The following is a 16,187-nucleotide window of genomic DNA, read 5'->3' as shown; positions in this document are numbered from 1 at the left end:
TAAATACAATTAAGAGAACAGAGTTTTTGAAGTTCTTTTGAAAAGTGAGACATGCATGGTGGCATTCATCTACAATCCAAGTTTGGTCGAAAAGTGCCTTACGGTTGCAAAGTTATCTGTTAATGTTTGTGATGGACGGACAACATTTGGATACGGCTTGGTCTCATTCTCACCTTTGGTTGGTAAGACAAAAATGGTCATGATTAAATTTCATATAAGGTTTAAGTGGAGGGATGTAAAGATGATTTGAAGAGAGAATAAATTATTTTATTTAAAACTTACATTAAACCTCTGACAGAACTGCTTGATCATGAAACTTGAAATGAATAGACAGATAAAGAAAAGAAATTTCTGCATGTCAAAGTTTCTTGTGAGGCATGACTGGAGGAAATACATACATTCTTAAAGAAAACCAATATATATCTACCATATATCAATAAAAACGGAAAATTACTTCATCAAGTTCATGTCATTGGAAAGAAAATCCTTTCAACATAAAAGAAAAATAAAGAAATCTATGCAGTGATTCCTGAACATACAGGATACGCTTTAAGATGAAAGTGTTTTGCTGAAGGTAAAAGAAGTCTTAGTTTCTTGAAATAAGTAAAAGAAGGCCAAGATCAAAGCCCCAAGAAGAGAAAACTTGACTGAGCCACAAAAAAGTATCAACTGCTGAGTGCTGAGTACAAGAATTCACAACCATTATGACTCATGCAGGTTTGCCTGATTAAATAACACTATGTAGAAAAGTATGTACATGGTCTATTATTAATTAAGGCCAGACAGTCCATCTTTTGGTCTAAAACACATAAGGCTGATTTTCATCTTGGTTAAACTTATTAATTTGAATATAAAAAAATGTTTGGTAAAACTAAAAGGTGCTTTGCTGATTGTCATTTACTCTGATAGGCTGATTGTCATTTAGTCTAATATACACACACTTGGCTGATTGTCATTTAGTCTAATACACAATTGACAGATTGTCATCATTAGTCTAATACACACTTGGCTGATTGTAATTTAGTCTAATATACACTTTACTGATTGTCATTTAGTCTAATACACACTAGACTGATTGTCATTTAGTCTAATACACACTTGACTGATTGTCATTTAGTCTTGTACACATTTGACTGATTGTCATTTAGTCTGATAGGCTGATTGTCATTCAGTCTGATAAGCTGATTGTCATTTAGTCTAATATACACACACTTTGCTGATTGTCATATATTCAAATACACAATTGACTGATTGTCATCATTAGTCTAATACACACTAGACTGGTTGTCATTTAGTCTAATATACACACTTTACTGATTGCCATGTAGTCTAATACATGCTTGGCTAATTGTTATTTGGTCTTGTGCACACTTTAGAGATGGTATCGAATCTCCTGCATCTTTTATTCTCTCTTTTTATTCACATTCGACGTGTGATTGGTAGCTTTGGGGATACAGTGACCGCAAGACACTGTACCTTAAAGCGTTTTATCAAATCACCAATATCACTGTCTGAAGCATATTATACTCATTAATCCATTGACCACTGAATTTTGCGATCCTCTACGACGCTGTACAAGGACAGCTCATTTCAAGTAGGGGATCAGTTAAGATGGCTTCCATATGTATGTCTGTATAGCTCTTGGAGGTAAGACTCCGTTGATGAAACCAACTGAAGGATCATGGATGCTAATTGGGTACTCCTCGTTTGCCCTATGAAAAAGAAAGATATCATTAGGTGTTTCCCTCATTTAAAAAATACCCCACCAGCTTATAACAAAGGAACCCCATTTACATGTTATTTTTGAATGGGAGCTTAAGTAGGGAATTACCACCCAACCTTCAGTTTTGGGAAAAATTTTTATTTCTTTCATTTAAACTGGGGAGGCCCAGGGTGGACTGATAGCTTTAAGAGCCGATAACACGCAGCAACCACCGCAACCTGACAGGCTGATTACCACAGCGTGGAGTCCGATTGCAGCTGTCCATCTTTAGTATAAACAAACTATTAAGAGCTTCCTGGCTGACAGAAATCTAGAAATAATGAATTTGTATTCTATTTGTTTTAGGACATTAATTGGCATATCCAAAAATGATTCAAAATTTAGATGAAGATCAAAATGGAAGTTGGAATGATGCGAAATGACCCACAATTGGCGAAAAAAAACAATAAGTGAAAAAAAAGGTCAGGACTCTTGCATGTTAGATTTTTTTAATATATAATGATATTTACAGTGCAAAATCCACTTTCTACACTAGTTAACTGGATCATCATTAACATCACACTTTATTCTCACATACAAAATGTTGATGTGGAAGAGGTTCATCGTGGCGAAGAATTGAGTAGTAGAAATAACCAGTTGTCTCACGATGGATCAACGTAGTAGGAAAGCTACAAAATGTTTATAAGCATCGCATTCCCCACATTTTCTTATTTGCAGGAATATTTCTTTGTGTGGTCAAATCTGCAGTTACTTCCAGGTTTAAACAACTTGCTATTTCAAATATGTTGACTCTATGTCATTTCATTTAGAAAACTAATTATTCTTAAATAACATTATTTATTAAAGAACAAATCTTTTTTCTTAACAAGGGATGGTTCTTGAACAGTTTGTAGTGTGGCACTCTTGCAATTTATGAGAGCCATTTTGGATTTGTCTGGGTGAAAGACCCTTTGTCCTAGTAGTGGTGTCCCCCTCTTCTACCTACTCGTTTGCATGAAGCTCCCACACGTACTAGAAAAAAAATAAATAGGGTTAAAAGAGGGAAAATTATCACTAAAAAAAATAAAAGTATTTCACTCCCAAAGGGCATAAAGGGGCAGAGTGTGATAGCACTGCACAATTTTGGGGATGTGCCTGAATTTGAACAAGTATAAGGTTGAGTTAAGATAGGACCAAATACAATAGCTCTTAGATCATCCTTTAATTGTGGACCAAAGGGGTTCAGCTGTATATTAATGATAATACATGCAGATGAACCAAGAATTAGACCAAACCTCCTATACAACTAGCTTTCATTACCATAGACAGTATCCTCCAATGAATAAATTGTAACAATGGACACTCACATATTGAGAATAACAAATGTCCTGGACCCATCAGGCAGGCTGAAAGCAACGCTGTAAACACTATCCATCTTGATGTCCCCCGTTTCTTGCCGGCTAGTTCCTATTCTCACTGAACCTGGCACAATGAATTTACTGTAAAACAGGAGGACGTTGATGGCATAATTTGGGAACGAACAAGAGATATATCATAGAAGAAAATAAGTCACATGAAATATTTTAGAAATGTAATAACCATTCATATTATCTGAAGACCATTTTTATTCAATTTTGCACTTCTCTGAAAACAATTGTTTTACTTTATCAGGTATAAGGAGATGTAAAAGGGCAGTCAGTAGCATGGTTGTCTCACAATTCAGTGGCCTGGGAGGCATTTCAACAAGATTTGTTGACTGACAGGTCTGACAATGTTTCTTGATTTTGATTGGCTGAAAAGTATAGCTGTTCAATTACCATGGTTAATGATGGATAAACAAAGAAAAAATTCCATTCATGAAATGCTTGATTTTCAATTGGTGTGCTAGTGCCCTAGGAAATCATCCTCATTACCACGTCCCTTGGAGAGGGCCTTTGGTTGCTTTTTATTTAACAATCAAGTAAAAATTGGCCACCACTACCACCAAAAAGAGAGATGAAGAAATTAGCTCCTACCTGAAGTGACCTAGATGATAGTACATCGGCTGCTTGTAGAACTCATCATTACTAGCATTAACAAGGATAGGACTATCTACATAGTTCTTGGCCCAGTTAGGTCCACCTTCCATATTGAGTGCTAGGTTCCAGTCCACCCAACCAGTCACCCAATTGTTCATTACCTTGATTAGAAGATAGGCTCAAGCATTTCAATAAAGAGACAAATAATGATAAAGGAAAAATGCCATTTGGATTAATCATAACGATCTGTATTATCGCAGCATTGGTTTCCTGGATGGATGTTGTGGTCTGATAGTCTGCATTTGTCATTCAATCTGAGAGTCCAGGGTTCTAATCCCATCCATTGCAGTTTTCCTTCAGCAAGAAATGGTTTGAGACTGAATGGCCCAAATTCACAAAGGTAGTTTTTGCAAAAAACATGGTTTTAACCATGGGTTTTACTGATTTGTGATTCACAAAGGTGGTTTTAAATGAAACCACCTTTGTGAATTCGGGCCATTATGGCTAATCATGGCTGAGAATAATCATTCCCCCTCCCCTTCAGTCATGTAAGCTGTAAAAATAGCCAAATCTTTTGAGGGTCATACCCAGGCCCCCGAAGCTACCGCCATTTTGTTTAATCCATTAGAAGCTAAAATAAGCCCCCATTAATATTAATTTCGTACGATGCTCCCTCGTCAACTGTGGTTTTGTACGTGTATTAGACAATACGCACACCAGCGCAATGACAAAGGTCAACTTGGCAAATTTATTAATGTATTCATTTTGTTACGCGCTCGTGACGCGAAGGATTCAGCGAATCAAGCAAGCGCAAATCTGAGACGATACGTTGCGCTTTATAAAGTATCGATATCACAAGCGATATCACTTAAAAACAAAACAATGTTTGTATTGCGTCTTATAGGCCTATGCTAATTCTAAAAGGGAAGATGAAAAGAGTAGATCAAGTCGCAATTAGGTAAAAAGGTGGAGGTGGGGTGGGGGCAAATCATGGTTATTACAATGATGGTATTCATTTTCACTGGTTGAGTATGAATACTGAAAAAATAACTTTCACCACTAAAAGAGTCATTTCTTGTTACAAATTTAATTTGGAGAAGTAAAAAAAAAATCTTCATGGATCCCCGTGCCTGCTTTCTTCTGGCGTCCGTTTCATAATGAATTACACTGAGCTATTTAAACATCGCTATTATTGTGATAACCGTGGGAACCTTGATTATGATTGGTATTCGTAGTTACCATACTTAAAACTCATGATGAAACGGGCCCCAGATTATCATGCTCAATATGTTTCCTGTCCCCTGTATTCTCCAGCATTTCTTATATACTCTGTTTTTTTTTTCCATTTAATCATTTTCCCACTCATGTTCTTTTGTGCCGCCCTTCTCCTACATATGAAGAGCTCACTTTTAAAAGGGGTAAGTTCATTTTTAATCAAATTTGATTTTTATGTCTTAATTGATTTTTAGTAGCTCTATAAGATGATACCATAGAAAAGTTGAAATTCCCATAAAAAAGTGAACTAAAAAAAGAAAATTCACTTTTTTCAAAAGGGGTTAGGTCCATTCATAATTTTTCTGGTAAATAATATCTTTAAAGAATATGAAGATAAGTAGATTTCTTTTATACCCAATTTTGAATTTCTAATGGTAGGGTATCATGAAAATTCATTTTCGCATAAGAATATCGCAACATGGGAGAATAAAATAACAAGTGGAATGCCTCTGGCCGTCTCACCTGCATCACGCGGTTCAATATAGCAGCAGTGCTGACTTTGAATACTACTCTAACTCGCACAAGATGTTCAGTGATACATGGTTACTCTTATGTCCACTTTTTATGAACTAGACCAATAAACTTTTGACCTTGGTCATGTGACCTGAAACGCGCACAGGATGTTCAGTGATACTTGATTACTCTAATGTCCAAGTTTAATGAACTAGACCAATAAACTTTCAAAGTTATGATGGTAATACAACAGATACCCTCGATTCGGCCAAAGTTCATTGACCCTAAATGACCTTTGACCTTAATCATGAGACCTGAAACTTGCACAAAATGTTCAGTGATGCTTGATTACTATTATGTCCAAGTTTCATGAATCAGATCCATAAACTTTCAAAGTTATGATGGGAATTCAACAGATATCCCCAATTCGGCCAAAGTTCATTGACCCTAAATGACCTTTGACCTTGGTCATGTGACGTGAAACTCATGCAGGATGTTCAGTGATACTTGATTAACCTTATGTCTAAGTTTCATGAACTAGGTTCATATATTTTCTAAGTTATGATGACATTTCAAAAACTTAACCTCAGGTTAAGATTTCGATGTTGATTCCTCCAACATGGTCTAAGTTCATTGACCCTAAATGACCTTTGACCTTGGTCATGTGACATGAAACTCTAATAGGATGTTCAGTAATACTTGATTAACCTTATGGCCAAGTTTTATTAACTAGGTCCATATACTTTCTAAGTTATGTCGTCATTTCAAAAACTTAACCTCAGGTTAAGATTTGATGTTGACGCCGCCGCCGCCGTCGGAAAAGCGGCGCCTATAGTCTCACTTTGCTTCGCAGGTGAGACAAAAACTGATTTTCTTGGAGTGGCCCTAGCCTCCTTTGTAACTTAACTTTTCATATATTTCCTTCTTATTTTCCCACTTGTTATCTGTCTCCTGGTTTCCAAAAATCTCGTCTTATTTCTCTTCCACCCCTTTTGTTCCTACTTCCAACACCAGCTCTCTCACCACCCCCTCTAAATTATCTCTTCATAATTATGTGCCCCTCCATTTCTTTCTCATCTCTTTTCAACCCACTTCTCATCACTCTTTCCCTCTCTCGATCTCCGTCTCACTTTGAATTTTGCCAATTCCAAATCCCTTTCATTTTAGCTCGGTACAAATACTATATGAACACAAATGAAAGACATGAAGGAATTTTCTGGTTAGTGGTGAATTTTATTAATTATCCAGAAAAAAAATCACATTATCAGAGGATTAAGCTTTACCTTTTTCTTAAGCGTATGTTAATAGTTTGAACCAAAATAAATGTTTTTGTATGCTGGGGGGGGGGGGGGCACAATTCCCCCTACTTTTTGAAGCACTGAAAAGTGCCTTTTTATGCAAGAAAATGCCCCCTCACGAACGTGTACTGTGTCCCTTTCACCTGATGAGAACCTGTTTTAGGTAATACCGATTAGTGCTCTTCCTTATATGCAATTTTTCACCGAAAAATGCCCCCACGTGTTCTGTGCCCTTCCATCTGAGAGCCCGTTTCATGTAATACAAAGTGCCCCCTCGCCTTCTTGAAAGTGCCCTTTCTTGAATCACTGCCCCCTTTTACCCAAGAAGAGCGCTTCTAAAGAATTTGTTCTGTGCCCCTTTCACTTGAGAAGGATCTGTTTTATGGTCACCATGACGAGTGCCCTTTGAAACAAGAAAACAATATTTTCATTTCTATAATGTACTTCTGAAGGAAATCCTGTGTGCATTAAGTTTAATAATTCATGTGAGTGGGGTATATAAGCAGGTTCGTACAGATGGAGGGGGGGGGGGCTTGAAGGACTCTTGCCCATAGGCGGTGGAAGCGGTGGGATAGGGGGACCTGTCCCCCTAAATTTGAGGTGGGGGACAGTCCCCCTCCTAAATTTTTTGTTGAGAATCTTTTTTTTTGCTCGTCAATTTTTTTTCCTGCGTCCCCCCTAAATTCAGGTAGACCCCCCCTTAAAATTGTTGTGCCCCCCTAAAATTGTGGTTGACAACCTTTTTTTTGCTGGAAATTTTTGTGGTCCCTTCTAAGATTTAGGTGGATAAATTCAGGTGGACCCCCCTAAATTTTTTGCCTTCCGCCGCCAATGCTCTTGCCCCCCCCCAAAAAAAAATCACGACCAAGGGGAAAAAAAGAAAAAGGAAAGCAAAGGGTGAAATATATCATTTTGAATATTTTGTCGAAATCTATCACAAAATTGGATATTTGTTTTTAAAATGTCAAAATTTTGCTTGCTCGCAACTTTTTAAAAATTTCACATAAAACAGCATTTTCCCTGTGCCCCCCCCCCACTTTCAAGCAACTTCAATCCGCTGCTCCTATTTGTATGTTTATAGCTTCTCTTTTTGCAACCAATTTTAATGAAAATCAATAAGAAATTTCATACGTCATGAATTTGGGTTGTGATAATAATTTTTTTTTTAATTGGACTTGGAAAAAAAAAAACTTTTCCATCTTCATCACGTGGTTCCTAAGTCTTCAATGTTGAATAGTTGGATTTCTTGAATGAAAACATCTGTTACACCAGTCCTGCAGATTGAAAAAAATAGAGAAAGAAAATCAATTAAATTGTCATGATTTATAAAACAAATGTTTTAAGAAAAGTGAGACTATGCATATATATGTTTCTTCAACACATACCATAGGAAATCTTACTTCTACTAATTATAAACTTGTACTTCTATAAAGCATATATATCACTTAAACATGTTCTCTGCAGTTTACATACTACTCTCCATTCTAACTACATGTACTCTTTGATTTCTTGTAAATATGAATATATAAATTAACATATGTAAATTATATGAATAGACAGAATTAAAGTTGATATGTTTTGTTGCACAGAATATTTTGATCTGTAATTAAAAACGACAATAACTATAATCTAAAAACAAAATTGAAATGGGTTTTTCAAAGGCAGGTCTATTTGTTGCCAAAAAAATGTGAACAACCTCCATTATCAAAAATAATCACTAACTAGCTCACTCACTCATATAACCGCTGTAGTTTGTGTTTCTCTTTGTGGTCCAGGCACTGTTCTATTAGGCCTACTTCACCAATTATTTATCATCATCAATCACCTCCATGGAAATTGTCAAACTGCATCATCCTATTAGACAAAATGTAAAACCAAAAAAAAAATCGTAAATCTACAAATATGAATATCACACTAAAGAATGAATAAAATGAATTTTATAAAATATAACTCATGAAAAATAAATATTGCTTTGTTTATAAACAAATAGGAAATAAAAAGGCAATTTAATTACTAGTAGATCAAGGACATGACCTAATTTTATAAATTTGCCCAAAGTACATATCTTTTGACATTGGTTCTACTTTAGACTCGAGAGCCTATATATTTAAGAAGTGTATGTTCAGTACAGATCCTACCTCTTTGTGGCTCAGGTTATTTTTATTTAATGTAAACATGGTTAACATTCAATGCATGTTATGTATCTGTAATTTTGAATGGGTTAGTTTAACTTTAATACCTGGATGAGAATCTGCAAAATGATGCATGCACTTATGATCATCATCTTGAACCACATAGGTAGACCTCTATACTGTTTTTCTTGTCCTTGTTCTTCAAACTCAACCTGTTTGTGAAAGAAAAGAGTACAATAATAAGAAGTGATATTTTTCATGGCCGTTTGTATAGGGGAGGGATTTGGGTAAGAGCTGAAATGTGAAAACCTTCATAAAAAAAGAATTGCATGACATCCTTCAATTTTATTTTAGAAAATGCACAAAACGGCCATAGGTAATATTGGTTACTTCTGGCCCTCGCTTTCTGAATTTTAGGTTTCTCTAAATTTTTTCAAATGTCTGCCCCCCCCCCAAAAAAAAAAAAATCTGCATCTTTTTATTTCAGTTGACTTTAACATAATTTCATCTCATGCACTGGGTCTAGATCTATTTGTAAGAAAGTATAGATCTAGTCCAAGACTCAGAGCTGTGCAACAGCATTCGCGTATCTAAATTACTCGTAGGTCTAGATCTAGATAGTAACGATGGACTCTCGATCTATCTAGACCTAGAAAGTAAAGCTTTGGTTCTAAACTGAGATCTAGGCCTATATGGATTTGATGTCTGACTTTTATTCCTGGCTAAAAGTTTAAACTTCATTGCCATTATTGACCAAGATTAGATCTAGGGTCCACTGACACTGACAGACATACTCGTACATGTAAATGGAGTCGTTTAGGCCCAGACCTAGATCTAGGCCTAAATTACAGACCTAGATCATAAGCCCTGGGCCTGGGGTAAGTGTCGCGGGTTGGGAAAGTATAATTTAGATGACTAGATTTGAATTAGGTTGGCCTAGAATTAGAAAGCATCGATGAATAAAAGTAAAGTAGGCCTACCGTAGATCTAAGTCTAAAATAATAAGAAGCAACACTACTCACTAGTTGCTGGTTTCTAACCAAGTTAGAAATTAGATCTAACGTTAGGCCTATCTAGATCCTAGATCTAGCCTATTGATAATAAGACAAACATGCAGAGCAGCATATTATTTCTTATAGACCTCTACAGGAATAACCGTCGTTTCTGGGGATTTATTCAACAATTTCTGACATTAACTATTCGTGAGTGAGCCAACACAGTTCAGCGGAACAACCAAAATAGAGAGACTGAAGCTTTTGGTCTAGTTATTTCTAAGACAGAGTCTAACTATATAGACCCTATTTATAAATAACAATAAGTTAAAATGGGTGGGGGCTAACATTGGCGGCGGAAGGAAAAAAAATTTGGGGGTGTCTACCTGAAATTTTGGGATGGACACATGTAAAAAATTGGACAAGTGCTCCAAAAAATTTTGACAAGCAAAAAAAAAAAAAAAGAAGGTAGGCCTAATCAACCTAAATTTTAGGGGGGACAACACACGTTTCAATGGGGGTCCACGTGAATTTAGGGGGGACGCAGGGAAAAAAATGACAAGCAAAAAAAAAAAAAAGGGTAGGCCTAGCAAAAAAAAATTAGGGGGGGACCGGCCCCTCACCTAAAATTTAGGGGGGGACACGTCCCCCCCCCCCCGCTTCCGCCGCCTATGGGGGCTAAATGCAGAAGCCTGAAGTTATGCAAAATAAATTTGATATCTGAAACTGAAAGTGAGGATTGACACAATGACACTGACAGGCAATATATCTTCATCCACACTCCACTTCACAGTTTATTCCTGACTGGGTTTCGATCTACTGAAGATAGATGCAGATCTCCCTCCATCTCCCTCTAGATCTAACGTTACAGTATACAAAAAGAAGCTTCATTCTTCTTGATTTAATCAATCATGGGTTGGTCCTTGTTAATTGGAAATGAACCAAACCGGCCCGAAATTCTCTCTATGACCAATCGGCTAGGAGCCCATACAAAATACATGTGGTTAACACAGCGGCATAACCGCAACACTGCAAGCAACATACAGGCTGCACTGGGCGACGATGACAATCTAACTTCAATTTCAAAGACCAAATTCTGCTTTCCTTTAACAGAAGAATGATAGCAAACTCTCTAATTTGGTAGAGAAATAACCTGAGATCACAAAATACTGTGTGAAATTTGTAAGTAGTCCACTGAATTCATGTGGTTATATCAATTTATACGTACTCACCGGAGTGTTCGTAGGTCCATTTTTGTGTGGAAAGAAAAGTTTCAGATTCGGGTTCAGAATGAATAAATTAGATGACGTAATGAGGTCAAATGAATAATTACTTCTGTAACACGATACCACTAGTATCGATGACAAAGAATCGGGGAAATCGCGTATTAATGACGCTCTTAGCCAATGAAAAGGGCGGAATATGAATATATTTACGCTCATGAATGTCAATGGGGGCTTATTTTTGTCTTCAAATGATCGCGGTAGGCGGAGCCTAATCTCATTTGTATTGTGCTGAACGCGCGCGCAGCTTTCGGTCTAGTAATATATTATAAGGTCTTTGGTCATACTCCAGTTCAGAATATTGAGCCCAAGAGTATTTGACCACGCTAAACTCACAGTGATGATGCTCTTGCTGTATCCCTCACCCCTGGACCAGCTGCCAAGGTCAACAGATTTGCTTGAGAAGGTAGAGTCATAGCAGGCCTCTGTGTAGAGCAAGAACTGCTCAGGAAAGAGCTGATGTGTCTCAGAAAGCTTCAGTTCATAGGGTGTGTACTTGTCTATGTACCAGTGGACTCCTATTCCTGAGACAAACCTTTTAGCTTCAGGATCCCCAAGAACCTGCAAAGATAATGGCCCGAATTCAAAAAGGTGGTTTTGAAAACTCACGGTTGAGTCAATGGTTTATGCAGATTTCCTGTATAAATTACGCTTAATTTACTAATTCATTAAAAAATATCCAATGCTGATGTGTGCTCTTGTCACAGTGTGCCAAATTGACGCCTGTTGCCGTGGTTATATCCACGCTATTTTATTAATGAGTCCACTGTTTTTGATTAGTGAGTCCACTCTTCAAACAGTGGACTCATGAATAAAATAGCGTATCTAACCATGGTAACAGGCGTCAATTTGGTGCACAGTGACAAAAGCACGCATCAGCATTGGAGTTTTTTATACACGCGCCCGATATGCGCTAAAATAAGTGTAATTTATACTGGAAATCTGTATAAACCATGGATTCAATCGTGGCTTTTCAAAACCACCTTTGTGAATTCAGGCCAAAGAGTTTTACATAAATAAGGCCATGTTCATGGGAGATGAAGGGGATCCAGGGTAAATGAAGGTCCAAAGGCCATAAGGACATAGTTTGATTTAATAAAAAAATAGATACAACAAGCTATTTCACACAGCAGAGAAAAAGTTGTGGTAATTGCATTTTGACTTTAAGAATCATGTCATAACTATATAAACAAGGCATAAGCGATTTTGTGTTTCGCCCACTTGAAATATAAAATATGAAAATAACCAGAAATATCATGATTTGCGACAGAATTTATCGAAACTTCATTGTGAAATGACTGGTATGGAATAACACTTGTCATAAGAATCTTGCACATAAACTTTAAGCTTCATTTCTTTGGAACAATCTCCCCCTACAAATTCGCAATGCTAATAGTGTTAATACATTTAAAGTTATGCTTAAAACTCATCTTTTTAAATCTTAATATCATAAGTTTATTGGCCCATTTTATGGTATTTCTTTATTCATGATCTGTTGAGAAAGTTGTAAATTGTAATATTAGTTTTGATACATTTTGTTGAGCAAAGTATTTCTATTTCCTTTATACTTCATTTTCCTCTCTCTTAACCGCTTAGAGGCAATTTTGCGATTTTGCGGTATATAAAAATTGTTTATCATTATTATTAATATTGACCTCAAGATAAACTTTGACCATACCATGTGACCTCCCAACACAACAATATGCAGGTCCCCTAAGCACATCTACCGTCGAAGTTTGGTTGAAAAGTGATTTACAGTTGCAGAGTTATGTGTCATTAGAGAGAGTCTTGCACGAAAACTTTAACGTTGACCTGAAAATTACCTTTGACCTTAGCATGTGACCCCCGACTGCAACATAACATGCAGGTCCTCCAAGTCATCTACCATCCAAGTTTGGTTGAAAAGTGACTTAAGGTTGCGGAGTTAATACATGTAAGTGTCATAAGAGAGTCTTGTATATAAACTTTAACATTGACCTGAAAATGACCTTTGACCTTACCATGTGACATCCGACTGCAGCATAACATGCAGGTCCCTGAAGTCCATCTACAATCTAAGTTTGGTTGAAAAGAGACTTACGGTTGCGGAGTTAGGTGTCATAAGAGAGTCTTGCATGTAAACTTTAACGTTGACCTGAAAATCACCTTTGACCTTACCATGTGACCTCCGACTGCAGCATAACATGCAGGTTCCCCAAGTCCATCTACCATCCAATTTGGTTCAAAAGTAAATCAAGGTTGTGGAGTTATGTGTCATAAGGTTTGTGACGGACGGACGACAGATGATGGACATTTGGACCCCTAACTAAGTCTAGCCTTCACCTCTGGTGGGCGAGACAAAAAGAAAGAACATATTTTAATTGTATTAGAAGTTGAGGAGAAACAAATTCTTTAACGAAAAAAAAAGAAATTCATGGTAAAGAAAAAAGCTAAAAAATTGGAATCCCAATTAAACTTAAGCCGGAAATATGGCATCCTTTCATTAATATAATGACATGTGTATCTGAACAGGAAGGATTTAAAAGGAAGTTATATGACGTACATGTAGGGGGCAGAGAGAATCTTACAAAAACATGAACGTCATATAACTTCATCTGATGACAGCATATGTTATTTAAAAATGTATGCCTCAGAAATGTTTGCCCAACTGTGGCAACTATAAATTTGACTGACCATTTGTGGCCAAGTTGGAAGATGAAAGCTCTGTCCATCAAGCATCATGAGATGAATCGGTTGAAGACCTGAGGACTCTAGAGCAGGGCCTAGATCTAGCTTGATAAAATCCCGCTCCATCTCGGCGGTGAAGTGCATTGCCTGGAAGGGGAAGTGTTTAATAGCGCCATCAATAGGTTCATTTTGGACAGTCAAGCCCCACAAAGTCAGGTTCTTTTTCTTGTATTCTTCAACAAATCTAGAAAGAAATTGTAATTATAGGGTTCTTGTTAAACATTCCATCAGATAGGCTTGGATATATATATATATATTCTTACAGTGTGGAGTGTGCCACTCTAGTGAGAGTGTTTTCCCCTAATCCCTGAAAATGGAAAAATCGAAGGCACTGTTTATCATTTCAAATCTTCACCAAGTAACCTGTTTGATTACTAAATGCTATAAATTCCATAGACTTGTACAGGAGCGGCTCAGTTCATGGGTTAGTTCATTTGAAAGAAATCAATTCAACAGTATGATTGCATACAGGCCTAAAAAGGTATTATTCTGTGTGCAGCCAAAAGATCCTTCAAAACTGGGTCAGGATTGGTGGCTTCATTGGTGATCATTATAACTCAGTATATCTTACTGTAACGCATTTAAAGGTGTAGCTAACTGTGCACTGTCTCCCACTGACTGTGTGATATAAATGGCTTATCTTAAAATATACCTACTGGGATAACTATTAGTAAAACAGAAAATTTAGCCCATGATTTTATTTGTGTAGATAAAATTGTCTTTGAGAGGAAAGGTACATGTACTTAATTTGCTTATTCATGATAACATATTTGTGATATGAATGTATTGGGCATTGAATTATTAAATGTGTTACCACTGAAGTGGGCCTATATCACAAGACTACACTGCTAAGAATGTTGCATTAGGGGTAATGAACCTGGCCAGATGGGGTTGAGAACCCTAGGTGGGGCTATTAAGACTGCTGGTTCATTTCCCCTTTAACAACTGCTACTAAAATAATCCTGACTCTAATTATCATCCTTGCCATATAATATACAGGGGCAGAAACGTAAAGAGGTATACTTGGTATATATACAATCGAATGTAACTTTTATACAGATTTCCATGGACTCACAGTCAGTGGCATAATTACTCCACAATTTGGAGAGGGCCGAACATGGTGTATGGAGCAAAATTGATGTAAGTTTGTGAGCGAGCAAGCAAAACTACTGACCCACTTGATACATAAAGCTTATTTTAATTTGTGATACCATATATTTTGACAATATATTCAGAATATAATATGGCAATTCTCTTTTTTTCCTCTGAACAACCTCTTTCTTTTTCTCATTTTCAGCTTGAAAGTGCAGTGGGAGGGCATGCGGCCCTGGCAAGCTTATCTCATCCATAGGGAAGGCGGGGTAAGTTGAGCATAGGGGCAAGTTGAGCCACCAGCCCCAGGCCAATAATGAATGAGTCAGACATTGTGGTGGTGTCATGTATTGATGACCCATAGCATAACCCCTAACCCCACCACATTGTTTTCAACTTTGAAACAAAAAGTAGTTTTTTTAGAGGGAAAAATATGAATTTCAGCCAAAAAAGTAAAAAAGAGTGTGAAATAGATAAGTGCTTTATAAACATACACATCTTTAAATATAATAAAGACATGATAACAACATTATTAGTCCAGGTATGGATCTTCATTCTTGTCATAGTCTTTTATATGATGGATGCATAATAAATGTGTGGATACAAAATTATCGCACTAAGTTCGGACTGGGGTAAGTTGAGCCAAACAGCATGGGGCAAGTTGAGCCATGGTAATTCCTATGGTAAGGTATCTTAAAAAACAAACAAACCATAAAAATCAATTGAAATGCTGGCTGAAAGGAGCAAATTTAAATGACTGCTCTTTTCCTTTTAAAGGATGTTAGTATTTATAGAGAATTAGCAAGTGAAAAGACTTTAAACAAAAAATTGACATGCTGGTTCTTCCTTCATACATTTTGTACATAGTTTTTGTGGCTCAACTTACCCCAGAAGGTGGCTCAAACTTACCCCATATATGGGGCAAGTTGAGCCATTTGACATCGTTTTTTTCAAAGGTCACGATGACTTTCATTGTGGGGATAGAAAGTTATATATAGGTGGAAAATATTTCAGAAGAATTAAATTTCAAGGCAAGGTACTTATTTCGACAAGATTATTAATCATATCAATTCTAACATGCAAAAAGCAAAAACTGTCACAACTTACCCCGCCTTCCCCTATATATGCCAGTGCTCACAGTTATGCTTAATTGTAAAAAAGGGGAAATCATTTATGTTTGTAATACAGTGCACACATGTCTAACATAATTTTTTT

General features: G+C 36.7%; 1 protein-coding gene across 2 annotated transcripts in view; it reads right to left on the bottom strand.

The window, feature by feature from the left end:
• The window catches only part of LOC121415584 (lysosomal acid glucosylceramidase-like), a 28,799-nt gene continuing 12,612 nt past the window's right edge, over positions 1–16,187 (bottom strand). For both annotated transcript variants that reach the window (XM_041608851.1, XM_041608852.1), the window contains exons 6-10: positions 13,827–14,064; positions 11,490–11,714; positions 3,718–3,881; positions 3,070–3,201; positions 1–1,712 (exon numbers count right to left, since the gene is read on the bottom strand). In XM_041608851.1, coding sequence (XP_041464785.1) covers positions 1,607–1,712; positions 3,070–3,201; positions 3,718–3,881; positions 11,490–11,714; positions 13,827–14,064 — 865 coding nt within the window. In that variant the 3' untranslated portion in view covers positions 1–1,606. The remainder of the gene's footprint in view (positions 1,713–3,069; positions 3,202–3,717; positions 3,882–11,489; positions 11,715–13,826; positions 14,065–16,187) is intronic.

Source organism: Lytechinus variegatus, chromosome 5, assembly GCF_018143015.1.
Source record: "Lytechinus variegatus isolate NC3 chromosome 5, Lvar_3.0, whole genome shotgun sequence".
In the NCBI taxonomy this organism is placed as follows: domain Eukaryota; kingdom Metazoa; phylum Echinodermata; class Echinoidea; order Temnopleuroida; family Toxopneustidae; genus Lytechinus; species Lytechinus variegatus.
Note: the sequence above shows the minus strand (reverse complement) of the source record. Positions and strands in the feature narration are given on the sequence as shown.